This window comes from Mya arenaria, chromosome 9 (assembly GCF_026914265.1).
Source record: "Mya arenaria isolate MELC-2E11 chromosome 9, ASM2691426v1".
Lineage (NCBI taxonomy): Eukaryota > Metazoa > Mollusca > Bivalvia > Myida > Myidae > Mya > Mya arenaria.
This window is the reverse complement of record NC_069130.1, coordinates 32,343,983-32,366,507: the sequence shown is the minus strand read 5'-3', so window position 1 is coordinate 32,366,507 and position 22,525 is coordinate 32,343,983. Positions and strand designations below refer to the sequence as shown.

The following is a 22,525-nucleotide window of genomic DNA, read 5'->3' as shown; positions in this document are numbered from 1 at the left end:
TTTTTCTTTCAGTACTTTGTGACAGAAAACCTGTGTGTGAAATCTTGCATAAAGTCCTGCTTAAAATGTGTTCAGCCAAAGAAATTACCTGCACAATATAAACTGCTTGAAAAAGAAATGGAGGGATCTGATTGGCCGCCCACAGGTGAAGAAACAACCAATGATAGGAGCCCTTCTTTTGACTTGACACTGCAGCAAGATGGGAATTTCCCTCTATCTATTAATAGATGACAGAGGGAGATGTTCTTATACATGTATAGTTTGAACAAAAAGTCATATTTATTAGGAGCCAATTTGTTGTACATTATATGAATGATATTATTTTGTCATTGCTTTTACCGTAATACATTTGTTGTTAAATGCACCAGGACTAAGGCTTATTATATAGATAGACTATTAATGATTATTAGACGTATTTAAAATTTATCCATTTCATTTTGTAGAAATTGTACAAATAAATTGAATAAAGTTTATAAATGAGCTTTATCAAGGAAGGTCACATGTACATCGTCACTTCATGTTTTTTTGTCATAGTGACATTTTCAATGTTTGCATCATACATATTGTCTCTATGGGTACAGCCATTTTATTTTCTGATCAGAATATTTTGAAAAGGGATAATTGTCATTTTTACAATAAGACCCATCTCTCTACTTGTCTCGGTTGAATATTTCATGATCAGAAAAGACTGACAACCATTGAAAAAGAATGTGAACAAAGTCTTTTATTACTTGTTTAAGACTATACTGTCTATGATTGAACACATATCAAAATAAAGTGAACAATCTATATGTATATGGGTATTTCTTTACTCTGTCTCTTAAGTTGATACTGGTACCTATATATTTTTTTTTATTTCTAAACCATTAAAGATGCACTCTTACTCCCAACTAAGATTGACCATAATACAATTTTTTTGATTTACCAAAAAGGATGAATAAATGTCGAAAACAATGGTTCTTATGAAGGATACCGAGTTTAATTTGAAAGAAAGGTGCAGAAAACATGGTATTTCTACCTTATGAGACTATAGTAGATCACAGTAAATCTTTTAGCACTCACCAATCATTTTATATTTTTGTCTTTTGAGCTATTAAAAAATTGGTTATAATCTTGTTACCAGTAAATAATAGTTTCTATTAATGTATTATTTAGTAATTAAAGATGTATCAAAATATATGTTTGTTATACATGTGTATGTATTGATTTTGATTAACAGTGTCATTTTAATCTTTATTCACACATTCCATTTCATTTCTTTATTATTATTTTTTGTCCTGCATAGAAACAAAGTCAACCAGATTATGAAAAATAAGTGGTAACCTTGCCATCAACATTAAATGTATTTAACAGACTGTTGGACGTAGTTCTGAGGCAAATAAATATGTACAAAACTTTACCATGTAACAGTGCTCATATCCATAGAATTCCCATTGCTTTTTACTCTGTGAATACATTTTTATTGCATGTGTTTAGACTTCTTTCTTTCTGCTTACCACATTTTGTTAGAATCTCGCTCATTCCATTGTTATGTCAGTTTGATATAGTCATGTTTTTGTTTCTTGAAATATTATTTCTGTATTTACATTTTTTGTATTCATTTATTTTGTGTTGTATCACCATGTTATATCTAAATGAAATGTACACATAATATCCCCTACATTTTAATTAGAGGCGTATACATACATTTGTTTATTCTGAAACACAAATTTTGGGATTTATTAAAATTACATTTTCCTTGTTGCATTAATTGATGAGGGTTTTAAAATGATATGAATATTGATAATGAGTACAACAACTGGACAACTAGTTCAGGTATTCGGTCTTTAAACTTGTGATCTCAAAGTTATCTGAAATTTATAGGTTAATCATAACAAGGTTGTTATAATCTAATAACTATGATTGTAACGGTGAAGTTATTAAAACTACATCATCAACCCAGTTTAATTCTTTTATTCTATCAATTTCGTTTACAACCTAATAAATAGTGAGGGAAATAAAGAAAGCATTAAATATATTTCTGGATTGAAAAAGGATGTTTAAAGGGCTTTCAGGCCATGAAAACGTGTCAACATGAACATTTGTCCTCAACATAAGGATTACACTGTCTGATATAGCAATGTATACTGTTGATGGAACAAGTAAAAACCACATCAGAATTTCACATTATACGAAGAAATCCATTCTTTTCTCACTGCATAATTGTATTTTCACTGCAAGTAAATTGTGTTTTAATGCCGCCTTTTGTGTACAATATTCTTCATTTCATATGCTATTGATGAACTCTGGTTATTTTTTGTTCAAATAACATAGGTTTTCATTGTAAATTGGGGATAAGTTTAGATCAGTCTCAATTGTTTGTTATTTGGAGGTATTGTTATAATGCGAGGAAATAACTATGGTATTATGCATAATTTTTTATTACACTAAGTCTTGGTCTCTGGTAAGTCCATCAACTATAGATTATGAGCTTTGTGCACCACTGGGTGAATGATTTCATGATACAAGTGCTGTGACCTCTTAGTCTATAACTAAAAATATTCTTAGTTTGGGATTGTGGGTAAGATTGACCCCATTCTGTGATTTATTACAAACATACCAAATATTGTACACCATTGTCTGATGTGCATGTATACTGCACTGGAGTGAATTCACTGGGTTACTTTTCGGGATTAAACATAGAACTTTGATGACCATTGCAATGAGATTAAATGCCAATACATTTTATTAAACATCCTCTTTTCTATGTGTATTGTTGTGGACAGATGGGTTTTTAAATTCAAGGCCCTTTAAATGTACAATATTGCTTTGCCTCGGCCGAGTTGTTCAAAATGTGTTGTATATGGTTGTACCTATATCTTCTTGTTATCAGTATACAATTTCATATACATGTTATACACATTGTGATATGGGCTTTTATAAAGCGGTTGATACATCAATAAATATGGAAATATCAGCGGGTTTTCATAGTATATGTTTCATTGGACAGTGTGTTGTTCCCATGTTCTTACATGTTCACCATAACTGTGCCCGCTGGTGTAAAGGCCACAATTCTTACATGTTCACCATAACTGTGCCCGCTGGTGTAAAGGCCACAATTCTTACATGTTCACCATAACTGTGCCCGCTGGTGTTAAGGCCACAATTCTTACATGTTCACCATAGCTGTGCCCGCTGGTGTAAAGGCCACAATTCTTACATGTTCACCATAACTGTGCCCGCTGGTGTAAAGGCCACAATTCTTACATGTTCACCATAACTGTGCCCGCTGGTGTTAAGGCCACAATTCTTACATGTTCACCATAACTGTGCCGGCTGGTGTAAAGGCCACAATTCTTACATGTTCACCATAACTGTGCCCGCTGGTGTAAAGGCCACAATTCTTACATGTTCACCATAACTGTGCCCGCTGGTGTTAAGGCCACAATTCTTACATGTTCACCATAACTGTGCCCGCTGGTGTTAAGGCCACAATTCTTGCGTGTTCACCATAACTGTGCCCGCTGGTGTTAAGGCCACAATTCTGGCGTGTTCACCATAACTGTGCCCGCTGGTGTTAAGGCCACAATTCTTGCGTGTTCACCATAACTGTGCCCGCTGGTGTTAAGGCCACAATTCTTACATGTTCACCATAACTGTGCCCGCTGGTGTTAAGGCCACAATTCTTACATGTTCACCATAACTGTGCCCGCTGGTGTTAAGGCCACAATTCTTACATGTTCACCATAACTGTGCCCGCTGGTGTTAAGGCCACAATTCTTACATGTTCACCATAACTGTGCCCGCTGGTGTTAAGGCCACAATTCTTACATGTTCATCATAACTGTGCCCGCTGGTGTTAAGGCCACAATTCTTACATGTTCACCATAACTGTGCCCGCTGGTGTTAAGGCCACAATTCTTACATGTTCACCATAACTGTGCCCGCTGGTGTAAAGGCCACAATTCTTACATGTTCACCATAACTGTGCCCGCTGGTGTTAAGGCCACAATTCTTACATGTTCACCATAACTGTGCCGGCTGGTGTAAAGGCCACAATTCTTACATGTTCACCATAACTGTGCCCGCTGGTGTAAAGGCCACAATTCTTACATGTTCACCATAACTGTGCCCGCTGGTGTTAAGGCCACAATTCTTACATGTTCACCATAACTGTGCCCGCTGGTGTTAAGGCCACAATTCTTACATGTTCACCATAACTGTGCCCGCTGGTGTAAAGGCCACAATTGTTACATGTTCACCATAACTGTGCCCGCTGGTGTTAAGGCCACAATTCTTACATGTTCACCATAACTGTGCCCGCTGGTGTTAAGGCCACAATTCTTACATGTTCACCATAACTGTGCCTAATGGCGTAAAGGCATGTTCATCATAACTGTGTGTTTGCTGGTGTAAAGGCCACAATTCTTACATGTTCATCATAATTGTGCCCGCTGGTGTAAAGGCCACAATTCTTACATGTTCATCATAACTGTGCCCGCTGGTGTAGAGGCCACAATTCTTACATGTTCATCATAACTGTGCCCGCTGGTGTAGAGGCCACAATTCTTACATGTTCATCATAACTGTGCCCGCTGGTGTTAAGGCCACAATTCTTACATGTTCACCATAACTGTGCCTGCTGGTGTAAAGGCATGTTCATCATAACTGTGTGTTTGCTGGTGTAAAGGCCACAATTCTTACATGTTCAGCATAACTGTGCCCGCTGGTGTAAAGGCCACAATTCTTACATGTTCATCATAACTGTGCCCGCTGGTGTAGAGGCCACAATTCTTACATGTTCATCATAACTGTGCCCGCTGGTGTAAAGGCCACAATTCTTACATGTTCACCATAACTGTGCCCGCTGGTGTTAAGGCCACAATTCTTACATGTTAATCATAACTGTGCCCGCTGGTGTTAAGTCCACAATTCTTACATGTTAATCATAACTGTGGCCGCTGGTGTAAAGGCTGCAATTCTTACATGTTCATCATAACTGTGCCCGCTGGTGTTAAGGCCACAATTCTTACATGTTCACCATAACTGTGCCCGCTGGTGTTAAGGCCACAATTCTTACATGTTCACCATAACTGTGCTCGCTGGTGTAAAGGCCACAATTTTTACATGTTCACCATAACTGTGCCTGCTGATGTAAAGGCATGTTCATCATAACTGTGCCTGCTGGTGTAAAGGCCACAATTCTTACATGTTAATCATAACTGTGCCTGCTGGTGTAAAGGCCACAGTTCTTACATGTTAATCATAACTGTGCCCGCTGGTGTAAAGGCCACAATTCTTACATGTTCATCATAACTGTGCCCGCTGGTGTTAAGGCCACAATTCTTACATGTTCACCATAACTGTGCCCGCTGGTGTTAAGGCCACAATTCTTACATGTTCACCATAACTGTGCCCGCTGGTGTAAAGGCGACAATTCTTACATGTTCACGATAACTGTGCCCGCTGGTGTAAAGGCCACAATTCTTACATGTTCACGATAACTGTGCCCGCTGGTGTAAAGGCGACAATTCTTACATGTTCACCATAACTGTGCCCGCTGGTGTTAAGGCCACAATTCTTACATGTTCACAATAACTGTGCCCGATGGTGTTAAGGCCACAATTCTTACATGTTCACCATAACTGTGCCCGCTGGTGTAAAGGCCACAATTCTTACATGTTCGTCATAACTGTGCCCGCTGGTGTACAGGCCACAATTTTTACATGTTTGTCATAACTGTGCCCGCTGGTGTACAGGCCACAATTCTTACATGTTCATCATAACTGTGACCGCTGGTGTAAAGGCCACAATTCTTACATGTTAATCATAACTGTGCCCGCTGATGTATAGGCCACAATTCTTACATGTTAATCATAACTGTGCCTGCTGGTGTTAAGGCCACAATTCTTACATGTTAATCATAAATGTGCCCGCTGGTGTTAAGGCCACAATTCTTGCATGTTCACCATAACTGTGCCCGCTGGTGTTAAGGCCACAATTCTTACATGTTCATCATAAATGTGCCCGCTGGTGTTAAGGCCACAATTCTTACATGTTCACCATAACTGTGCCCGCTGGTGTACAGGCCACAATTCTTACATGTTCACCATAACTGTGCCCGCTGGTGTTAAGGCCATAATTCTTACATGTTCATCATAACTGTGCCCGCTGGTGTAAAGGCCACAATTCTTACATGTTCACCATAACTGTGCCTGCTGGTGTTAAGGCCACAATTCGTACATGTTCATCATAACTGTGCCTGCTGGTGTTAAGGGCACAATTCTTACATGTTCATCATAACTCTGCCCGCTGGTGTAGAGGCCACAATTCTTACATGTTCATCATAACTGTGCACGCTGGTGTAAAGGCCACAATTCTTACATGTTCATCATAACTGTGCCCGCTGGTGTACAGGCCACAATTCTTACATGTTCATCATAACTGTGCCCGCTGGTTTAAAGGCCACAATTCTTACATGTTCACCATAACTGTGCCCGCTGGTGTAAAGGCCACAATTCTTACATGTTCACCATAACTGAACCCGCTGGTGTAAAGGCAACAATTCTTACATGTTAATCATTAAATGTGTCCGCTGGTGTTAAGGCCACAATTGTTACATGTTAATCATAACTGTGCCCGCTGGTGTAAAGGCCACAATTCTTACATGTTCATCATAAATGTGCCCGCTGGTGTTAAGGCCACAATTCTTACATGTTCACCATAACTGTGCCCGCTGGTGTTAAGGCCACAATTCTTACATGTTCACCATAACAATGCCCGCTGGTGTTAAGGCCACAATTCTTACATGTTCATCATAACTGTGCCTGCTGGTGTAAAGGCCACAATTCTTACATGTTCACCATAACTGTGCCTGCTGGTGTTAAAGCATGTTCATCATAACTGTGCCTGCTGGTGTTAAGGCCACAATTCTTACATGTTCATCATAACTGTGCCCGCTGGTGTAAAGGCCACAATTCTTACATGTTGATCATAACTGTGCCCGCTGGTGTAGAGGCCACAATTCTTACATGTTTACCATAACAGAACCCGCTGGTGTAAAGGCCATAATTCTTACATGTTAATCATAAATGTGCCCGCTGGTGTTAAGGCCACAATTGTTACATGTTAATCATAACTGTGCCCGCTGATGTATAGGCCACAATTCTTACATGTTAATCATAACTGTGCCTGCTGGTGTTAAGGCCACAATTCTTACATGTTAATCATAAATGTGCCCGCTGGTGTTAAGGCCACAATTCTTGCATGTTCACCATAACTGTGCCCGCTGGTGTTAAGGCCACAATTCTTACATGTTCATCATAAATGTGCCCGCTGGTGTTAAGGCCACAATTCTTACATGTTCACCATAACTGTGCCCGCTGGTGTACAGGCCACAATTCTTACATGTTCACCATAACTGTGCCCGCTGGTGTTAAGGCCATAATTCTTACATGTTCATCATAACTGTGCCCGCTGGTGTAAAGGCCACAATTCTTACATGTTCACCATAACTGTGCCTGCTGGTGTAAAAGCATGTTCATCATAACTGTGCCTGCTGGTGTTAAGGCCACAATTCGTACATGTTCATCATAACTGTGCCTGCTGGTGTTAAGGGCACAATTCTTACATGTTCATCATAACTCTGCCCGCTGGTGTAGAGGCCACAATTCTTACATGTTCATCATAACTGTGCACGCTGGTGTAAAGGCCACAATTCTTACATGTTCATCATAACTGTGCCCGCTGGTGTACAGGCCACAATTCTTACATGTTCATCATAACTGTGCCCGCTGGTTTAAAGGCCACAATTCTTACATGTTCACCATAACTGTGCCCGCTGGTGTAAAGGCCACAATTCTTACATGTTCACCATAACTGAACCCGCTGGTGTAAAGGCAACAATTCTTACATGTTAATCATTAAATGTGTCCGCTGGTGTTAAGGCCACAATTGTTACATGTTAATCATAACTGTGCCCGCTGGTGTAAAGGCCACAATTCTTACATGTTCATCATAAATGTGCCCGCTGGTGTTAAGGCCACAATTCTTACATGTTCACCATAACTGTGCCCGCTGGTGTTAAGGCCACAATTCTTACATGTTCACCATAACAATGCCCGCTGGTGTTAAGGCCACAATTCTTACATGTTCATCATAACTGTGCCTGCTGGTGTAAAGGCCACAATTCTTACATGTTCACCATAACTGTGCCTGCTGGTGTAAAAGCATGTTCATCATAACTGTGCCTGCTGGTGTTAAGGCCACAATTCTTACATGTTCATCATAACTGTGCCCGCTGGTGTAAAGGCCACAATTCTTACATGTTGATCATAACTGTGCCCGCTGGTGTAGAGGCCACAATTCTTACATGTTCACCATAACTGAACCCGCTGGTGTAAAGGCCATAATTCTTACATGTTAATCATAAATGTGCCCGCTGGTGTTAAGGCCACAATTCTTACATGATCATCATAACTGTGCCCGCTGGTGTAAAGGTCACAATTCTTACATGTTCACCATAACTGTGCCCGCTGGTGTTAAGGCCACATTTTTTTACATGTTCACCATAACTGTGCCTGCTGGTGTAAAGGCCACAATTCTTTCATGATGTGCCTGCTGGTGTAAAGGCCACAATTCTTACATGTTCATCATAACTTTGCCTGCTGGTGTAAAGGCCACAATTCTTACTTGTTCATCATAAATGCACTTGCTGGTGTCAAGGCCACAATCCGATGATTTAAAGGCCACAATTCTTACATGTTCATCATAACTGTGCCCGCTGGTTTACAGGCCACAATTCTTACATATTCACCATAACTGTGCCCGCTGGTGTAAAGGCCACAATTCTTACATGTTCATTATAACTGTGCCCGCTGGTGTTAAGGCCACAATTCTTACATGTTCATCATAACTGTGCCCGCTGGTGTAAAGGCAACAATTCTTACATGTTCATCATAACTGTGCCTGCTGGTGTAAAGGCCAAAATTCTTACATGTTCACCATAACTGTGCCTGCTGGTGTAAAGGCATGTTCATCATAACTGTGCCTGCTAGTGTAAAGGCCACAATTCTTACATGTTCATCATAAATGTGCCCGCTGGTGTAAAGGCCACAATTCTTACATGTTCATCATAACTGTGCCCGCTGGTGTAAAGGCCACAATTCTTACATGTTCACCATAGCTGTGCCCGCAGGTGTAAAGGTCACAATTCTTACATGTTCATCATAGCTGTGCCCGCTGGTGTAAAGGCCACAATTCTTACATGTTCATCATAGCTGTGCCCGCTGGTGTAAAGGCCACAATTCTTACATGTTCACCATAACTGTGGTCGCTTGTTTAAAGGCCACAATTCTTACATGTTCACCATAACTGTGCCTGCTGGTGTAAAGGCCACAATTCTTACATGTTCATCATAACTGTGCCCGCTGGTGTAAAGGCAACAATTCTTACATGTTCATCATAACTGTGCCTGCTGGTGTAAAGGCCAAAATTCTTACATGTTCACCATAACTGTGCCTGTTGGTGTAAAGGCCATAATTCTTACATGTTCACCATAACTGTGCCCGATGGTGTAAAGGCCACAATTCTTACATGATGTGCCTGCTGGTGTAAAGGCCACAATTCTTACATGTTCATCATAAATGTGCCCGCTGGTGTTAAGGCCACAATTCTTACATGTTCACCATAACTGTGCCCGCTGGTGTAAAGGCCACAATTCTTACATGTTCACCATAACTGTGCCCGCTGGTGTTAAGGCCACAATTCTTACATGTTCACCATAACTGTGCCCGCTGGTGTTAAGGCCACAATTCTTACATGTTCATCATAACTGTGCCCGCTGGTGTTAAGGCCACAATTCTTACATGTTAATCATAACTGTGCCTGCTGGTGTAAAGGCCACAGTGTAAGGTGAACAGTTTAACTAGAAAAAAATTGCAGTATTTGATTATGAATCACAAACACTGTAAACATCTCTTATTTGTGGTGAATACGAGTCCAACCTAAAACAAATCACCTGTTAACGTTTCTATTTTAGAAGGTACACAGACTCCAACGCTCATTATTCAATGAATTTAAATTAGACACCTTTATAATGAATTCCATATTATCAAAAGATACGGGATGTAAATGTAATGTTATAAAATGGAATACAAACCAGTCAAAATGTTTAAATGGTCTGCTATTTTTAAGACTAAACAAATTATACTGTTTATTGTGGTTCTGACTGTTAAGGAAACGTTACATGTCCAAGAGCATGTCTATAAGCAAAATGACATGCTAGGGTTTAATATATAGAATTTATGTATTATCTGTTAAATCGATATACTGCTAATGTTACCACCCTGCCACGCGTCCCTATAACAGTGGGTAGCGTAGGATAAATCCATATTAGTTCGACTTGAACTGATAGTAAGGATGTTGCATTGCTATGTGTTAATATACGACCGGATTAGTGCACAAACGTGCAGTATTAAGGTTGTTTTAAAAACAACAGTATATCTATGGGTTGCGTATTTTTATTCAAAAGTTTTACACCAAACATATCTTCTTTTTCTTCTTTTACAATAAATGCAATCATGTTAAGTCCATCAGCCAACCCAAACTGCCGAGTGTTGTGATGCCGCCTGCAGTTCTAAAATAAAACGAAACAAGTCCCTGTATGTAGCAATTGACAAGTCATAGAACTCTTAGTCAAAGTCTCATTGGTGTCCCTATACGGGCAAAAATCATACTTTCCTGTATGACCTACCTACTGTGGTCCCCTTTATCACACTTTAAAGTTTAAACACACTCCTAGATATAGTTAAATCATCATTTAACATCAGGCAATTGTCAACATTTTCACTAGCACTGTAAATAAACAACACACTACCTTCTGGTAAGAAAGAACACTTTTTATCACATACAGTTTTCGAGATTACTTACTAAATTTACAGAGCCCGAAGTAATGGTCTTCTCCTTCACCAAATATGAACAATCCGGGAGTACAATCACCGTCGTCCCAGACACCCCCTCTCGCCGGGTCCAAGATCACACAGTCTTTAGAGGCATGGTCAACATGGCCACTTACCCAGTTGGTATAGGCCACCTTTTCACCTGAAAAAAGTACAGACATTTTTACTACATATAGTGAAGATACAGTATACTATAGTACAATAATACAGATATACAATATAATATATAATACAGATAGACAATCTTACAATGATGCATATATACGATACTAGATATAGTGAATATACAATATACGATAATATAATGATACAGATATACGATGTAATATATGATGCAGATATACGATCGTACAATGATGCAGGTTTACGACAAAAGATATGATACAGATATACGATGAAGATATGATACATATATACGATAGAAGATATGATACAGATATACGACAGAAGATTTTATACAGATATACGATAAAAATAAGACACTGATATACGACAGAAGATATGATACAGATTTACGATAGAAAATAAGATACAGATATACGACAGAAGATCTGATACAGATATACGAAAGAAATTAAGATACATATATACGATAAAAGATATGATACAGGTATACGACAGAAGATATGATACAGTTATACGATAGAAGATATGATACGATAGGAGATATGATACAGATATACGATAGAAGATGTGATACAGATATACGATGTACAATGATGCAAGTAAACGCTAGAAGATATGATACAGCTATACGATGTACAATAATGTAAGTGTACGATAGAAGATATGATATAGATATACGATGTACAATGATACAAGTATACGATAAAAGATATGATACAGCTATACAATGTACAATAATGAAAGTAAACGATAGAAGATATGATACAGCTATACGATGTACAATAATGCAAGTGTACGATAGAAGATATGATACAGATATACGATGTACAATGACGCAAGTATACGATAGAAGATATGATACAGCTATACGATGTACAATGACGCAAGTATAAGATAGAAGATATGATACAGATATACGATGTACTATAATGTAAGTGTACGATAGAAGATATGATACAGCTATACGATGTACAATGACGCAAGTATACGATAGAAGATATGATACAGATATACGATGTACAATGACGCAAGTATACGATAGAAGATATGATACAGATATACGATGTACAATGATGCAAGTATACGATAGAAGATATGATACAGATATACGATGTACAATAATGTAAGTGTACGATAGAAGATATGATACAGATATACGATGTACAATGATACAAGTATACGATAGAAGATATGATACAGATATACGACAGAAGATTTTATACAGATATACGATAAAAATAAGACACTGATATACGACAGAAGATATGATACAGATTTACGATAGAAAATAAGATACAGATATACGACAGAAGATCTGATACAGATATACGAAAGAAATTAAGATACATATATACGATAAAAGATATGATACAGGTATACGACAGAAGATATGATACAGTTATACGATAGAAGATATGATACGATAGAAGATATGATACAGATATACGATAGAAGATGTGATACAGATATACGATGTACAATGATGCAAGTAAACGCTAGAAGATCTGATACAGCTATACGATGTACAATAATGTAAGTGTACGATAGAAGATATGATATAGATATACGATGTACAATGATACAAGTATACGATAAAAGATATGATACAGCTATACAATGTACAATAATGAAAGTAAACGATAGAAGATATGATACAGCTATACGATGTACAATAATGCAAGTGTACGATAGAAGATATGATACAGATATACGATGTACAATGACGCAAGTATACGATAGAAGATATGATACAGCTATACGATGTACAATGACGCAAGTATAAGATAGAAGATATGATACAGATATACGATGTACTATAATGTAAGTGTACGATAGAAGATATGATACAGATATACGATGTACAATGACGCAAGTATACGATAGAAGATATGATACAGATATACGATGTACAATGACGCAAGTATACGATAGAAAATATGATACAGATATACGATGTACAATGATGCAAGTATACGATAGAAGATATGATACAGATATACGATGTACAATAATGTAAGTGTACGATAGAAGATATGATACAGATATACGATGTACAATGATACAAGTATACGATAGAAGATATGATACAGATATACGACAGAAGATTTTATACAGATATACGATAAAAATAAGACACTGATATACGACAGAAGATATGATACAGATTTACGATAGAAAATAAGATACAGATATACGACAGAAGATCTGATACAGATATACGAAAGAAATTAAGATACATATATACGATAAAAGATATGATACAGGTATACGACAGAAGATATGATACAGTTATACGATAGAAGATATGATACGATAGAAGATATGATACAGATATACGATAGAAGATGTGATACAGATATACGATGTACAATGATGCAAGTAAACGCTAGAAGATCTGATACAGCTATACGATGTACAATAATGTAAGTGTACGATAGAAGATATGATATAGATATACGATGTACAATGATACAAGTATACGATAAAAGATATGATACAGCTATACAATGTACAATAATGAAAGTAAACGATAGAAGATATGATACAGCTATACGATGTACAATAATGCAAGTGTACGATAGAAGATATGATACAGATATACGATGTACAATGACGCAAGTATACGATAGAAGATATGATACAGCTATACGATGTACAATGACGCAAGTATAAGATAGAAGATATGATACAGATATACGATGTACTATAATGTAAGTGTACGATAGAAGATATGATACAGCTATACGATGTACAATGACGCAAGTATACGATAGAAGATATGATACAGATATACGATGTACAATGACGCAAGTATACGATAGAAAATATGATACAGATATACGATGTACAATGATGCAAGTATACGATAGAAGATATGATACAGATATACGATGTACAATAATGTAAGTGTACGATAGAAGATATGATACAGATATACGATGTACAATGATACAAGTATACGATAGAAGATATGATACAGATATACGATGTACAATGATGCAAGTATACGATAGAAGATATGATACAGCTATACGATGTACAATAATGTAAGTATACGATAGAAGATATGATACAGATATACGATGTACAATAATGCAAGTATACGATAAAAGATATGATACAGCTATACGATGTACAATAATGCAAGTATACGATAGAAGATGTGATACAGATATACGATGTACAATGACGCAAGTATACGATAGAAGATATGATACAGCTATACGATGTACAATAATGTAAGTGTACGATTGAATATATGATACAGATATACGATGTACAATGACACAAGTATACGCTAGAAGATATGATACAGCTATACGATGTACAATAATGTAAGTGTACGATAGAAGATATGATACAGATATACGATGTACAATGATACAAGTATACGATAAAAGATATGATACAGTTATATGATGTACAATAATGCAAGTATACGATAGAAGATATGATACAGATATACGATGTACAATGACGCAAGTATACGATAGAAGATATGATACAGCTATACGATGTACAATAATGTAAGTATACGCTAGAAGATATGATACAGATATACGATGTACAATGATACAAGTATACGCTAGAAGATATGATACAGATATACGATGTACAATGATACAAGTATACGATAGAATATATGATACAGCTATACGATGTACAATAATGTAAGTATACGATAGAAGGTATGATACAGATATACGATGTACAATAATGTAAGTGTACGATTGAAGATATGATACAGCTATACGATGTACAATGACACAAGTTTACGATAGAAGATATGATACAGATATACGATGTACAATGACGCAAGTATACGATAGAAGATATGATACAGCTATACGATGTACAATAATGTAAGTGTACGATTGAAGATATGATACAGCTATACGATGTACAATAATGCAAGTGTACGATAGAAGATATGATACAGATATACGATGTACAATGACGCAAGTATACGATAGAAGATATGATACAGTTATACGATGTACAATGACGCAAGTATAAGATAGAAGATATGATACAGATATACGATGTACAATGACGCAAGTATACGATAGAAGATATGATACAGTTATACGATGTACAATGACGCAAGTATAAGATAGAAGATATGATACAGATATACGATGTACAATGACGCAAGTATACGATAGAAGATATGATACAGCTATACGATGTACAATAATGTAAGTGTACGATAGAAGATATGATACAGCTATACGATGTAAAATGACGCAAGTATACGATAGAAGATATGATACAGCTATACGATGTACAATAATGTAAGTGTACGATCGAAGATATGATACAGATATACGACGTACAATGACACAAGTATACGATAGAAGATATGATACAGCTATACGATGTACAATAATGTAAGTGTACGATTGAAGATATGATACAGCTATACGATGTACAATAATGCAAGTATACGATAGAAGATATGATACAGCTATACGATGTACAATAATGTAAGTGTACGATTGAAGATATAATACAGCTATTCGATGTACAATAATGCAAGTATACGATAGAAGATATGATACAGCTATACGATGTACTATAATGTAAGTATACGATAGAAGATATGATACAGCTATATGATGTACAATAATGCAAGTATACGATAAAAGATATGATACAGCTATACGATGTACAATAATGTAAGTGTACGATAGAAGATATGATACAGCTATACGATGTACAATAATGTAAGTATACGATAGAAGATATGATACAGATATACGATGTACAATAATGTAAGTGTACGATAGAAGATATAACAGCTATACAATAGAAGATATGATACAGATATACGATGTACAATAATACAAGTATACGATAGAAGATATGATACAGATATACGATGTACAATAATGTAAGTGTACGATCGAAGATATGATACAGATATACGATGTACAATAATGTAAGTATACGATAGAAGATATGATACAGATATACGATGTACAATAATGTAAGTATACGATAGAAGATATGATACAGATATACGATGTACAATAATGTAAGTGTACGATCGAAGATATGATACAGCTATACGATGTACAATAATGTAAGTATACGATAGAAGATATGATACAGATATACGATGTACAATAATGCAAGTATACGATAGAAGATACGATACAGATATACGATGTACAATAATGCAAGTATACGATAGAAGATATGATACAGATATACGATGTACAATAATGTAAGTGTACGATCGAAGATATGATACAGCTATACGATGTACAATAATGTAAGTATACGATAGAAGATATGATACAGATATACGATGTACAATAATGCAAGTATACGATAGAAGATACGATACAGATATACGATGTACAATAATGTAAGTATACGATATAAGATACGATACAGATATACGATGTACAATAATGCAAGTATACAATAGAAGATATGATACAGATATACGATGTACAATAATGTAAGTGTACGATCGAAGATATGATACAGCTATACGATGTACAATAATGTAAGTATACGATAGAAGATTTGATACAGATATACGATGTACAATAATGTAAGTGTACGATTGAAGATATGACACAGATATACGATGTACAATGACGCAAGTATACGATAGAAGATATGATACGGCCATACGATGTACAATGACGCAAGTATACGATAGAAGATATGATACAGATATACGATGTACAATAATGTAAGTGTACGATTGAATATACGATACAGATATACGATGTACAATGACACAACTTTACGATAAAAGATATGATACAGATATACGATGTACAATAATGTAAGTGTACGATTGAAGATATGACACAGATATACGATGTACAATGACGCAAGTATACGATAGAAGATATGATACAGCTATACGATGTACAATAATGCAAGTATCCGATAGAAGATATGATACAGATATACGATGTACAATAATGCAAGTATACGATAGAAGATATGATACAGCTATACGATGTACAATAATGCAAGTATACGATAGAAGATATGATACAGATATACGATGTACAATGACGCAAGTATACGATAGAAGATATGATACAGCTATACGATGAACAATAATGCAAGTATCCGATAGAAGATATGATACAGATATACGATGTACAATAATGCAAGTATACGATAGAAGATATGATACAGCTATACGATGTACAATAATGCAAGTATCCGATAGAAGATATGATACAGCTATACGATGTACAATAATGCAAGTATACGATAGAAGATATGATACAGATATACGATGTACACTAATGTAAGTATACGATATAAGATACGATACAGATATACGATGTACAATAATGCAAGTATCCGATAGAAGATATGATACAGATATACGATGTACAATAATGCAAGTATCCGATAGAAGATATGATACAGATATACGATGTACAATAATGCAAGTATACGATAGAAGATATGATACAGCTATACGATGTACAATAATGCAAGTATACGATAGAAGATATGATACAGATATACGATGTACAATGACGCAAGTAAACGCTAGAAGATATGATACAGATATACGATGTACAATAATGTAAGTAAACGATAGAAGATATGATACAGATATACGATGTACAATAATGCAAGTATACGATAGAAGATATGATACAGCTATACGATATACAATAATGCAAGTATACGATAGAAGATATGATACAGATATACGATGTACAATAATGCAAGTATACGATAGAAGATATGATACAGATATACGATGTACAATAATGCAAGTATACGATCGAAGATATGATACAGATATACGATGTACAATAATGTAAGTAAACGATAGAAGATATGATACAGATATACGATGTACAATAATGCAAGTATACGATCGAAGATATGATACAGATATACGATGTACAATAATGCAAGTATACGATCGAAGATATGATACAGATATACGATGTACAATAATGCAAGTATACGATTGAAGATATGATACAGATATACGATAGAAGATATGATACAGATATACGATGTACAATGATACAAGTATACGATAGAGATTTGATACAGCTATACAATGTACAATAATGTAAGTATTCGATTGAAGATATGATACAGATATACGATGTACAATAATACAGATATACGATAGAAGATATGACACAGATAAACGAAGTACAGTGATACAAGTATGCGATTGAAGATATGATACAGATATACGATGTACAATGATACAAGTATACGATTGAAGATATGATACAGATATACGATGAACAATAATACAAGTATACGATAGAAGATATGATACAGATATACGATGTACAATAATACAAGTATACGATTGAAGATATGATACAGACATACGATGTACAATGATACAAGTATACGATAGAAGATATGATACAGCTATACAATGTACTATAATGTAAGTGTACGATAGAAGATATGATACAGCTATACGATGTACAATGATGCAAGTATACGATTAAAGATATGATACAGCTATACGATGTGCAATGATGCAAGTATACGATATAATCTGAGCAATCGTGATCGTCCGAGACTCTCCTCTCAGGTTTCAATATCAAACATTCTTAAGAGCTGTGGTCAACATGACCGCTCGCCAGTTAGTATGGACCACCTTTTCAATTAACAATAGAACAGATATACGATGTTACGACATCTTGTGGATATATATTTGTGGATATTTGCATCGTCCCGGAAGACGGAAGGTGTCCAACTGGTCCTAGATCATACTGTCGTAAAAGCAATGATCAACAATATGGCAACACTAATACATGTATAAAACCATACAAGACTTATGTGTTATATTCTGGTGATTCGAATTATATTATAGTATTATTGCGCCAGACGATGACTAGTTCATGCATGACTGAAGTGAGATACGTATCCGTTATTTGACAGAGGCATATGAGTACACTTACAATGACGACTATCTCAAAGAACATTACAATCTTTCAAATATAAGATAGTCAATTGTCAATAATCAAGAGTATTTGATTGAGGTCTGGGATGAATAAGTGAACTATTGTCCTCGGTCGATAGGTAATTGTTGACAGAGGGCCATGTCACGGCTGAAAGTGTACGGGGTACCAGCAATAAGTTGCCATGCACAAAACGCGTAACAGTTCGATTTGAAAATTAAAAAAAAGAATTAATACTTGTTAGAAATGTTTTCATTTCAAATCATACTTTTTAATAATGGAAGTCAGTATTTCACATATTTTTTGTTAATTTTTCTTCGATTTTTTAAAGTAAATATAGCAAAATTAAAGAGTTTGCAGTTAATAAAAGAAATTAGTTTACCCCGAATAGAACTGACAGCAGCTGACCGGCTACTTAACTATTGACCGGTAATATATATAAAACACCATTGACCGATGGAACAATTCATGTAATAACAGATAACAGCAGTCAGCTCGGTGCACATCACGATGTATTTATTAAACCTAATGACTCGCATACCCGAGAGCCAGTGGTAGACGCCTTCCGATCCTTTGTCAAACAATCCGATCCACACCTTGGCTCGTGGGGCATGTCGTATCGTGAAGTTCTGAATGTATTGTTGCTCAGTGGCGTCGTTGATGGACACAAGATGGCCGCCTGACCTTCGGCAGATATCATCAGCGTTACACCAGGTCATCGTGGTTTTAAGCATTTCGTAGCAGCTTTGGTTGAATTGTCCAACGGTTAAATGGTTTGTCTGGGCGTAATACTGAACACGGCTAGGACAAACGTGAAAATCACCTAAGATTGTACATTTCATTTTATCTTTGATACGAGCATTTCCATATTGCTTATACATGTATTAATTTTACCAATAGTCATCGTATCGACTTTCACATATTAACGACGAATGTGCGATTATCTAATTGTTTTATTTTTATTTTTGCATGTCAAAACGAAACACACAAAACTATGATAAAAGCTTTACGTATTCTATAATTTTGACATATTGGCAAACACTAGTATAAGATGACACCCTGTTACCGTCAGTGTCAACTTGGGTATTTGGTACAGCAATGGTGGTGGCTGCTAACAAACTTGTTGCTGAAAAATATCAATGTATAGTTTCTTTATTTTCAGTCAGCAACCACTATAGTTATTACTCTTATATTGCTTTTAATGACAAAATAATAATCGTGTTTCTGCATCCAGAAACATGCCAATAGTCAATTTATTAAAACGCTTAGAAAGAAACAAATCAACTTGAATCCACTCCATTATTACTCTAACCAAATTCGCATATGTAGCCTAGTCATCTCCACACGGCATATCCTCCCATTGCCCACTATACGCCATATCCATCCGGACACAGTCTTCGTGGAGGAGAATCTCGGGTAGTGGAGACTCTCTACCTGGATGCCAATGTGTGTAGTTCACAGGAGAGCCTACATTGAAACAATGGGCTGGATTCGGGTTCGTTTAAAGCCTCGTCTGATTTATTTTTAATTTTTCATATTTGCAATTATATGATAGAAAACGATTGGGCTTCCTCGATTACAGCAAAGGGTTAACAATAAGGTTCTCTATGCAAAATATGTTGATACAATATAAGTTAGTGTTAGTGTTATTTACTCAAGGGCAGTAATGTCAGGTGCGTCCAGGTTTCCTGGTTCATTGTTTGGGGTGAAAAACTTCCTCGATTAGGTGAGTATAAACACTGTTTTCGATATGTCTCAACGATATTTTTAGAAACGACCTTGTGCACCGAATGAAGAGCAATTTCTTGTTTACGTTGACGCTTGTTTTAGATGAAAATTATGTCTGTATTAAAATATCTCATGAAAACAATGCTCGTTCTTACTAGGCTTACCGACTCACTCAATGCACTATATGCTTCAAAAGTATGATTTAATACCGTTCTCATTCATGCAAATATTATCCGATGCCTTGTTTTGGTCAATGACAGGTATGGATATTGTTTTCCGACTGCAGATCGCCAGTTTTGGTGATAAATCGGGACATTTAAGAAGATGCTTACTGGTTCATTCTGTACATTTTTAGAACCCAGGTACATCCAAAATCTGGTACATATATGGCACACTAGAATAACGATTTAAAGGCGTCGATTGTTTTCCCTAATCCATGCATGTGTACTCTAACACGTATAAGAAGGTTCTTATTGACAAGAACCGCAAAATTCTCGGCAAAAGTAGAACTGTTATTTATTGTGGCGGCTATACAGTAAGTCGAGACACGGTTGTGTCTTTAATTGTAATAGTGTTTACTTAAGTTGTGACGAACTACATTTAAGATGTTAAATTGTTGACTGTTTCCTGAAGGGTGTCTCCCTTTTTATTTTTTATTGCCAAATTTAAACATATTGCTTAAAGACTTCTAAATCGAGTATGATAAATAAGCATCAGTTTGGTATTTAAGAAGGGCATTGTCAAAATAAGGTGTATTTATTAAAGATATTACATAACTATTATTTTAAACTTTAAACAGGGAATGTAGCTTGTGAACAATTTAACGTTGATTTTTAATTAGTGTTCGTCATGATTGACGTCAGTTCGCAACTACCCACGCGCTATTCAGTGAAATATCATAGGGTAATTACTACTGCGGTTTGATCCGCGAGGTTGTCAGATTCGGATTTCACGAGGCGATAGCCGCGAGAAATCAAATCTACAGAAATTCACGAGCCTCGTGACAGTGACTTGTTTGACCGGATGTGTAAGCTTGTATGACTCACCTGAGCTCCAAACAAAACGCTCCTCTGTATCGCGGTCGTTGAGACAAATCCAGACATGGTTATGATGGTACTGCTTCACAACGTCGTAAAGGCGATTCTGTTGATTATCGTTATTGATATGTACAAAATGCCCCCCTCTTCTCTTACAATCGCCTTCAGCAGACGTCCATGATGTTGGTGTATGGAGCAATTTATAGCATGTGTTGTCCATAGTAAACAGTTGGCAGTGAAAGGTTATAGCAAGTTGAAAATACATTCAGCACAACCGTACTGAACTGAAAAGTAAGATTATGAAATAACTGACTTATTGAGTATATCACGTATGTAAGACAACTTCAAATTCACACATGTAAGGCTTCAAATTTAAGTGTAACCAATTTAACTGCCTAGTCCATTACATAAGCAAACAGGTAATGTTATGTTTGGACTTTTAGAATAATCCTACTCTACTCTTAGAGGTTCACTGACATGTGCACAAAAGTGTTCGTGTTCTTGCAATTTTATCTTGACTTTAATTGTTCCGTACCTCCTGGTATGGCAGAAGTAGAAACGGTGGAATCCGTTGTGTTAATGTTGTTAAGGTAAAGGATGTAGTGGCTATTCGTGATGACGGAGTCGTCATTTCTGTTGAGGTGGTGACTGTAGTCGTTGCTGTGGTTGGTGACGGCGTGGTCTCTGTTGTTATTGGTACTGTTTTTGAGGTAGTAGAAGGTGGAGTCGATGTTGTCATCATCCCCGTTGTTGTGATAGTGTG

The 22,525-nt window shown here is 36.3% G+C and overlaps 2 protein-coding genes across 6 annotated transcripts in view; one reads left to right on the top strand and one right to left on the bottom strand.

Annotated features, from left to right (window-relative positions):
- Positions 1 to 2,956, top strand: part of LOC128246797 (polyamine-transporting ATPase 13A3-like) — a 51,348-nt gene extending 48,392 nt beyond the window's left edge. For 4 of the 5 annotated variants that reach the window (XM_052965241.1, XM_052965239.1, XM_052965240.1 and 1 more), the window contains one exon: positions 13 to 2,956. In XM_052965241.1, coding sequence (XP_052821201.1) covers positions 13 to 231 — 219 coding nt within the window. In that variant the 3' untranslated portion in view covers positions 232 to 2,956. The remainder of the gene's footprint in view (positions 1 to 12) is intronic. The other variant, XR_008263364.1, reaches the window with a different exon arrangement.
- Positions 2,957 to 10,900: 7,944 nt separating this feature from the next.
- LOC128245939 (C-type lectin lectoxin-Lio2-like) lies at positions 10,901 to 19,716 on the bottom strand. The gene is made up of 2 exons (XM_052964158.1): positions 19,539 to 19,716; positions 10,901 to 11,079 (listed from the first exon to the last, which is right to left on the bottom strand). The coding sequence occupies exons 1-2, from the start codon at positions 19,714 to 19,716 to the stop codon at positions 10,901 to 10,903; spliced, it is 357 nt and encodes a 118-aa protein (XP_052820118.1).
- Between the last annotated feature and the right edge of the window lie 2,809 nt (positions 19,717 to 22,525).

Excerpts from the sequence above, each read along its gene's own strand:
- LOC128245939 (XM_052964158.1), bottom strand. The coding sequence starts at position 19,716 with ATGACCTGGTGTAACGCTGATGATATCTGCCGAAGGTCAGGCGGCCAT. Across the intron at positions 11,080-19,538 it reads CGTCTACCACTGGCTCTCGG|GTGAAAAGGTGGCCTATACC; the intron begins GTATGCGAGTCA and ends TACTTTTTTCAG.